We start from the raw sequence: 9,375 nt of genomic DNA on the forward strand, positions 1-9,375 counted from the left end.
AGACCATAAGCGAGTGAGGGTTTCGTGGGAGGCAAAGGACACAGCCCTGGGTGTCTCTTGGCACAGCATTTGCACCCATGGAAGCAACTAAGTGCTAAGTCGTTTTAGTGGAGGCAGGTGGGGAGAGGAAGGAGGCAGAGGCGCCAACACTTTTGTGCACCATTTCCTCAAAAGGTAGGTAATAAAGGAGATGTGAGACATGTAGAGAGGAGTTCCTCTTTAGGCAAAACAGTCTGTGTCAAGGGTGGGCCACAAATGGGGGTTTGGCTTTGGAGAGACCTTTGCTTCCTTTTTATTTTTTGCAATATGTGACTGCACAGCTATTGGGGGGGAGTGGTTTTTTAGGTGGTGTAGAGGTGATGACCATGCCATCAGTCACAAAGAAATTGTACTGGTAAGGGAAGAAGGATATTACAGAGGGTTGCTGGGCTTTAGAAGATGTAGACACTCCCAGCATCTTCAGTCAGTTGACGGAAGGCGCTGAGGCAAAATAGGACAATCTACCAGCAGCAGAGCCCTCACCATGAAGTTTTATTTCTCCATCATCTTTTGGGGTTGGTATTGTAGAGGGGGAAATAGGAGGGTGGAAGGACCAGAGAACGGGATGCTAGTTTCTGTTGCTCAGTTATCTTTCCACTAATGGAATCATCTGTTTTTCCAGGATGGTGGCTGACTGGGAAGACATTGAAAGGTGAGCTACGCCCAAGACAAAAGAACGTTAATATGTCTTGTAATCAGAATGTGAATAGAAGCTAAATGCCATGCCTTTTCCTAACCAAATCTATTTTTTTCTTACACATGCATGAGAAGTTAAGATCTACCAACCTTCCTTGCTCTAGACACTCTTCAGAGACCACACCACTATGTTAAAGGTCTCACTGCTGTTTCTCTCCCACTTCCTGGTCAGTTGGCAACCTTTGTGTTTTGCCACTATTGCTGTGCCACTCATATCAGTTTTATTAGTCTATTTGGGCTAGCAGCAAAATGCACCAAAATTGGCACACGCCCTGTGTGGATTGTGGTTATTGGGCAACCCAGATCCCAAGGCCTTATTTGAAAGAACCTACAGATTAGTCAGGGTATAGGGATGGGGGAAAACTTGGTCAACTGTGTTAAATCTGTCTAATAATTCACATTTCTTCAAATCATGTGTGAACCAAAACACAGTCATTCTTTGAAATTCGCACTTCTCTGGATTTTGCAATGCATTTCTCCAACCCAATAATGCTGGTGAATTAATGAGGAAGCCATCTTGGCTGTGATTCCTGGAAGAATTGTTCCCTGCCTTGCAGGCCTTTCCCCGCTGACCCCAGCTACAAAAACTGAAGGTGTTGAAAAGACTCTTGGGTTGGAATGTTGTTGGGTTTTTGTTGTTGTTGTTGTGGGAGGTTGTTGCTGTTACTGATATTTTGTAAATCTCTTGCTCTCTTTTTTTGCCCAGGACAATCTTATCCCAAGCCTTCCATCTCAGTGGTCCCCAGTAAAATTGTCCCCCTGGGAGGCAAAGCTACCATCCGCTGCAAGGTGCGCAGTGAAGAGTACGCAAAAGCAACATTTGTTCTGTTCAGAGAACTGGATTCGTCTTTGCATGCTTCAGTAGTCAAGAAGTCAGAGTGGAATGAGGTTGCATTTTTCTTTGCCAGTGTCAAACTATCAGATGGTGGGAACTACCGGTGCCGATATTGCTTCAACTCTTTCTCTGGAGACAGCTGCTCACCTTTAAGTGACAGAGTAAAGGTCAAGATAAGAGGTGAGAGCTGGCTGAGTCAAATTTAGAGATGTACATGAAGTTTTCTAAACTTGAGTCTGGAAATGAGCTTTGGAGAGAAAATAAAAACAGAGGAGAATTTATGAAACCTAAGTTCTTCTCTGGCTCGGACTAAAATCTAAGCCAGGGAAGAATTCCTGTCTTCCCTCTCATCCTCCCTATCAGCCTTTCTGAGCTCACAAATATCCTGTCATCCTACCCTTTGAAGCCTTACCATGTGGCAGCAGCACCACTGCAGCAGCCCAGCTGTGGAGGCTGAAGGAGAGGGGAAGAGAGTCTGTCTGTGTCTCCTTCTTGGGTCCTTATGCAACTGTGCAATGTGCCAAGACAAAAGATGCCATGGCCTATGGAAAATGCAGTATAGTTTCTAATTTATGCAAACCAAGGCTTTTTAGTGTACTGGCACCAGTAATTTGGAACACTATTCCTACTGATGTCAGATAGGCACCTATAATCTCGATAGATTTCAGTCTGCTGAAAACACATTTGTTTCACCAAACTTTTTAGAGAACTAAGTTGACTCAGTGTGGGTCATTTGTTCTGGATTTTATGCTTTTATAACTTTAAGATTTGAAAGTTTTATGGTGTTTCTGAACTGATCAGTGGTTTGAATCCCCGCGACGGGGTGAGTTCCCGTTTCTCGGTCCCAGCTCCTGCCAACCTAGCAGTTCGAAAGCACGACAAAGTGCAAGTAGATAAATAGGTACCGCTCCGGCGGGAAGGTAAATGGTGTTTCCATGCACTGCTCTGGTTCGCCAGAAGCGGCTTAGTCATGCTGGCCACAGGACCCGGAAGCTGTACGCCGGCTCCCCTGGCCAATAAAGCGAGATGAGCGCCGCAACCCCAGAGTCGGTCATGACTGGACCTAATGATCAGGGGTCCCTTTAGCTTTACCTTAAGTTGACTCAGTGTTGGTCATTTGTTCTGGATTTTATGCTTTTATAACTTTAAGATTTGAAAGTTTTATGGTATTTCTGAATGATTTTACTGTACACCACCTTGATTTTCTTTCAATGGCAGTTTATACACATTCTTCTAAAAAGCATAAGAACTAAAGAAGAGTCCTGCTGGATCAGGCCAGTGGGCCATCTAGTTAGTTCAGCTACTTGTTCTCACAGTGGCCAAACAGATGCCTCAATGGACAACCCACACGGAGAGCCCTCTCCTGTGATTTGGAGCATCTGCCCCAGACCACAAAGGCAGAGCATAGCCATCGTGACTAGTAGTCTTATCTTCCATGAATCTGTCCACTCTTCTTTTGAAGCTGTCCTAGTGGGAGACCATCACTGCCTCCTGCGGGTTCTGTGAGTTCCATGGTTTGATTATGCACTGTGTGAAGAAGTCCTTTCTTTTACCTGTGCTGAATCTCCCACCATTCAGCTTCATGGGAAGCCCACAAATTCTAGCATTCTCACATATATGTACACAGTGTGTGTGTGTGTGTGTGTGTGTGTGTGTGTGTGTGTGTGTAGTTCTCCCAAGGGGTACTGTCAGGAGTGGAAAGGTCCTGTGAGCCAGTGAGGTGTAGTGGTTAAGAGCGGTAGTCTCGTAATCTGGGGAACTGGGTTTGCGTCTCCGCTCCTCCACATGCAGCTGCTGGGTGACCTTGGGCCAGTCACACTTCTCTGAAGTCTCTCAGCCCCACTCACCTCACAGAGTGTTTGTGAGGGGGAGGAAGGGAAAGGAGAATGTTAGCTGCTTTGAGACTCCTTAAAGGCAATGAAAGTTGGGATATCAAATCCAAACTCTTCTTCCTCTTTCACTCAACCTCCTTCTCCAGCGATACGTTAAACCAGGATGGGGAACCTGTGACAGATTCCCCACCTTCCAAATCTCAGTTCTCTTCTCTTTCTCACCCAGCTCTGCATTTCCCCAAGCCTTCCATCTCAGTGAGCCCCAGTAATATCGTCAAGTTGGGCGGAAATGTCACGATCCACTGTAACAGTCAAGGCTACCAGGATGTAGAGTTCCAACTCTACAAAAAAGTAGGTCCATCTTTGTTTCATGTTGTAATGGAGAAAGACCGGCAAAAACAGGTCGTATTTGCTATTGCCAACGCCACACTATTCCACGGAGGAATCTACCGGTGTACATATTGTTTCAAGTCAACCTTCTGTGAACTGTGCTCAAATTTCAGCAACAGCATATATATCTACATAAGAGGTAAGGCTGTTTGTGTGCTTTACCCCCCCCCCCCATAAATGGCACTAACATGGATTTTGTATTCCCTGCAGCTGTATATCAAAGGGAAAAGCTGCATTAGCTAAAACATACAAGGTGTTTTAAGAGGGACGCGGGTGGTGTTGTGGGTTAAACCACAGAGCCTAGGACTTGCTGATCAGAAGGTTGGTGGTTCGAATCCCCGCAACGGGGTGAGCTCCAGTTGCTCGGTCCCTGCTCCTGCCAACCTAGCAGTTCGAAAGCACGTCAAAGTGCAAATAGATAAACAGGCACCGCTCCGGCAGGAAGGTAAACGGTGTTTCCATGTGCTGCTCTGGTTCACCAGAAGCGGCTTAGTCATGCTGGCCACATGACCCGGAAGCTGTACGCCGGCTCCCTCAGCCAACAAAGCGAGATGAGCACCGCAACCCCAGAGTTGGTCATGACTGGACCTAATGGTCAGGGGTCCCTTTACCTTTTTTACAAGGTGTTTTTAAAAGAGGCTCTTTCCCATGCTGTGCCAGCATTTGAGTATCATTAGCAATCTCAAATGGTGCATCCCAGACTGAAACACATTATTTGCTGCTGAATTTAGCAGGATATGTAGACACAGGCTGCCTACACACTGACCTCTCCAGGGTTTCAGACTGGGGGTATTTCCCAATCCTATGTGGTGATGCTGAGGACTGAACCTGGCACCTTCTCCCTGCAAATCATTTCCCAGTAAGCTGTGGTCCATCTAGTCATGGACATAGGAATATGAAGAAGAATGACAGCAAACAAAGGCTTGTTTCATTTAAGCAACTCCGGTTGAAACTGAAGCGTAGAATTAGGCCTTTCAGGATTTTTTTAGTGAGAGCCTGTCCACCCTGTGAAAATAAATCCTGGTTTGGAGCTGCTTCAGGTTCTGAAATAAAGGCTATGGAGGAACCTTCTAAATACTGCACACATTCAGTTTATTTGCAGTGGTTCCCAGAGCTGCCCATAAGCCCCTGAAAGTCTTGAAATGTGATAGGCTTCAATTCTACCTTCTGACCATCAGGTGGCAAACGTTTACCAAAAATGGAATGGAGATAAACCACACTGTGATGCATGCAAGAATGGGGGGAAAAAAATTATTTTGGTTTGAAAGCCAAACTTTTTTATGAACAGAATTCTATAACCTGATTGAATTATGCAAATATGTATATACTTCCTTTCTCTGCATTAATTTTGTGACTAGTGCTCATGCTTCCATATTGCATATAATTCTGCTGTGAATATTGGGGGACAGTGGCAGGGAAGAGGTATGAATGGCTGCCACTGAAATCCTGGCCATTAGAATTCTGGTTTAGCACTTTAGCTTCTGAGACGGGACTTGACATTGCCCCAAACGTATCAAATTCATGTATCAAAGTGAACTGGAAACTCACTTTTACATGGCAAAACCTAAGATTCCCAGGATTTTTACAACTCATTGAAGGGTCAGGTGATAGCATTTCTCAGCAATGAAGTCTTTTTTAATTAAGGTATGTACATTGTTGCTGTTGTTGTTGTTGCTTTAAAAAAGCATATTGTTATTTCAAATTTAATAGACTAGACCATAATGTAAACATAACTTTTATATGCACTGGGAAACAAACAAATAAATGTGTGATTGACTTTACTGTGATATTTGCTTTATTGCGGTGGTCTGGAACCAAACCTACAACATATCTCTGAGATATGCCTGTATTATAGTAGCAGAATGAGACTGGCTGATCAGACAGAAGATCACCAGGTTGATGGACTATATGGAATTAGTGGAAATGACTGGCAGATTCCGAGACCAGGGAGAAGAGGCGGTGGAAGAAGATTGGAAAAAGTTTAAAGACTATTTATAGAAATATTGTAAATTAATGAGTGTTAGAAAAATGTTGGAATGAAGTTACATGGCTTTAGTAGAAATGTTATAAGGAATTAAGTACAATTAGATTATTAGAGTATTAAAAGGAAAATAAGATTAAAATATGTTAAGATAACTATATGACAGAAAATAGAGGAAGATGGAAAGGATTTGCTGAAACAATTAATAGAAGTGGAAGACAAAAAGGGAGGTGTGAGGAAGTCTTTGAAACAAGTGAATGAAAGTTAAGATCCTGAAATGATATGATTTGAGTTTTAAACTCTTTTTGTTTTGTTTTGTTTTGTTTGTTGTTTAGATGTTGTGTTGTGGAATGTTTATATATTGTATTGTATTGTTTTTTCTTTTTCTTTTGTTTTTTCTTCTTTTCTCTTTTGTAGTCTTTAAAAGTAATAAATATTAAAAAAAAATTTTAAAGAGACTGGCTGAGTAGGAGATGAATTGACTGACATGGTCATTAGCAGGAGATATTCCTTGATTACCGTAAACATTGCTACTCCCTGCCTCCCCTTTTATTTCAACACGTAGATCCCAGCCTCTCCAAACCATCCATCAGAATGAGACCTGGGGACCCACTTGCTGAAGGCTTCAATGTCACCATTGAGTGTCACGGACCAGAGAATGGCCTGAACTTTTCTTTGCACAAGTCCAGCAACCTAATAGCATGGCAGATGGCCGAATCGGACGGAAACACATCTGAGTTCTCTCTTTCCATGATCAGGCTGGAGGATGAAGGGAATTATACCTGTCAGTATCACCGCAGAGGACATGCCTTTCAGTGGTCAGAGCCAAGTGACGCAGTGGGGTTGGAACTTGGGACAGGTGAGGAGCCTGGCTTTGTGCCTTTGTTTTCCTTCCTTCTATGTATACAGCAGGAGTTTGGGGAATTGTGACGACCAAAGCCAAACACCTCTATGGCGGAACCATGGCAGCATTGCACAGAATGGAGTATCCATGTGATTTGACTCCACTGGCAATGGCTAAGTAAGTGTGGGTTCAGCCCCGACAAAAGAGCAGTGGCAAGAGAAATGGATGAACTATGCAGAACTGGCTAAACTGACATACAAATTGAGAGATAAGGACAACTGTGACTTTAAAGAAGAATGGGAACTTTTTACAAACTACTTAAAAAGGCAACAAAATGAATTGGACTCCTTGGCAGGTTTTGAATAAACATATACAAATTTATTGATTGTTAACATAGTAGGCAGATAATATAAGGATTTATGCAATTTTACAGTATGCAGAGAATAATATGTGTTGCGAAATCAGAGAGAGAAGCTGAGGGAAGTCTTGGGGGGGAGGGTTCAATGGGGAGGTGGGGGAAGGGGGAAAATAATGAATATGATGTGTTTTGATATTTTGTTATGTTGAAATTGTTATTAAAAAAAGTAAGTGTGGGTTCAGGAATGAATAAGGAGGTACATTTGAAGCCTGAGGGAGATGGAGACAGCCCTGGGAATTGTGGGAAGCATATGGTTGTATTTACATGATTGTGTTTGGGACCACGTTATCCCTCTTTGATATTCTGAAGTATCTGGGGTGGCTAACCCACAGCATGTGTTAATATATGCAGTCCCACTAAACTTTTTCATTTACTTAATATCCTGCCCTTTTGCCTTCCTCTGCTGCCACCATCTCCACTAGTAGCTTCAGACTCAGGTTCCTCCAGGTCCTCTTCTTGAGTTCCTCGTTATATAAGTCAGCACAATCTGCCAAGGCATTCCCAGCTGACCCCCAGGCAGTGATGAACCTGACCTTCTGCTCTCTTCAGCCAGGATCATCCAACCAATCCGTTGGTGGATGAAATTTCAAGCCCACATTATGGAGCAGTAATTCTGAACGGAACACCCAGCAAATGACCAATCACAAACTGACCACTTTTTGGATGCTGCTGCATTTGCATAAAAACTGAAACGCAACATGTATCCCTGCCATCTTATTAGTGGAGCTGTCAGTTGGTCCACTGCATGCAGACTTAGTATGCTTTGTATTATCTCTCTGACTCTAGTCAGAAGGAAAAGGCAAGTGGAGTAGATTAGAAGACTGCTTCCATTGGCATGATCCAGAAGGCTGTTCTTATGTTCTTAAAAATCAGATGTAAGTCTCGCTGGACTCGATGGGGCTATGTATGCTGAGGGCTGGAAGTTAGAAAGTCAGTTTGGAGGGATGGGAGGAACTCGACGACTCGAGAGAGTCAAAAGATAGGTGATGAAAAGAAATGTAAAAAATGTACGGTGTTTTTTGTAAATGAAAATGTTAATAAATATTTATTTTTTTAAAAAATAAGTATGCTGAGGGCCACAGCCTTGGTGTAATCTCCCTCCCACGCTGCCTTCACATCCAACAATTGAGTAGTAACTCTTCTTTGTCTCACTCTGCAGCAAAGACTTCTCCATCCATGGAGATCAACATCCGCCTGGGCGTTGCTGGCTTGGTCCTGCTTTCCTTGGTGCTGATCGTGACTGAGTTCATGTGCAGCAGGCAAGGCTGAGAAGCTCTGGCTCGACTCAGTTCCATGAGTCAAGACCCTTCCTTGAGGCGTCCGAGACAAGCAAAGCCACAGGAATCCCATAGAGACTGGTTTCATTTCTGGTTCATCTGAAGGCCAAATTTCTATTCTGTGATAACACCAAAGAATCTTTTCGGAAGGGGCTGGGCTGGGGTTAGAATACTGGAGGCTTCTGTTTCTGTGCTTTTTTGAGCTTTTTAAAAAAGTTTGGACAGGGCCATCTTAAGCATATCCGGTGCCATGCAGCAAAGATCCCTGCGCCCCCCCCCCCCATTTCCCAGAGTTGCCAACCTCCTTTTTTTAAGGAGGGAAGACCAGCAGCAGCGGAGGGAGCCTATTGGGACAGGACGGCGCTGCCTGTGACACACCCAACTTTGTGGGGCTGAAGGAGGAGGGCAATGGTTGGGGGGCAGCTTCTCCGGCAGGGAAGAGGCGGAGGCTGGATGAGGCACCTCCCAGCTCAGCTGGCTGCTTCGTGCTGCGGTGGCCACTGCAGGCGGAGGCTCTGGGTGCAGCGCTTGCATGGTGGAGGTGGGTGAGGGCGGCGAGCAGGCCAGGGGAGCCAGCCCTGTGGAGATCCGTGGTGCCTGATGCCCAGCTTGAAGATGAAGACGGCTAGCAGGAGGGGTGCCGCGCATTCCTGCACCTCAACCCGTTAGGCGACTGAGCGGGCCTGCACCCAGCGAGGAAGGGTGTGTGCACTGCTCTCGCCGAGCATCGGCTTGGTTTCTTCCCTTTTCACCTTCTGGCACTCTGCAGAATTCGGCGCCTGCAGGCTAAAAGGGAAAAAACTGAGCCAACGCTCAGCAGGAGCAGTACACGCACCATTGCTCACTCAGCGCACTCATTCAGTGTTCCCCGGACTCTTGCCTGGCGCCCCGCACCACTATCATCTATGGGTAAGACGGCCCTGAGTTTGTAACACTTAACTTACTCTTCAGCTAAGCTCTTCTCAGAGAAAACCCATTGAAATAACTAAGCGAATGATGTGCATTAACTCTGTAACTTATGATTTTATTCCTTGTCTGGGTGTTTTGCTTTGTTTTTTTTATT

The 9,375-nt window shown here is 44.7% G+C and overlaps 1 protein-coding gene across 1 annotated transcript; it reads left to right on the forward strand.

Annotated features, from left to right (window-relative positions):
• The first annotated feature begins 355 nt into the window (after positions 1-355).
• On the forward strand, positions 356-9,018 carry LOC309355298 (T-cell-interacting, activating receptor on myeloid cells protein 1-like). The gene is made up of 5 exons (XM_081886055.1): positions 356-691; positions 1,442-1,750; positions 3,629-3,931; positions 6,339-6,632; positions 8,195-9,018. Exons 1-5 carry the CDS (start codon positions 640-642, stop codon positions 8,302-8,304), a joined length of 1,068 nt encoding a protein of 355 aa, XP_081742181.1. The 5' UTR covers positions 356-639; the 3' UTR covers positions 8,305-9,018.
• The last annotated feature ends 357 nt before the right edge of the window (positions 9,019-9,375 follow it).

Source organism: Podarcis melisellensis, assembly GCF_964234715.1.
Source record: "Podarcis melisellensis genome assembly, chromosome: 13".
NCBI lineage: Eukaryota > Metazoa > Chordata > Lepidosauria > Squamata > Lacertidae > Podarcis > Podarcis melisellensis.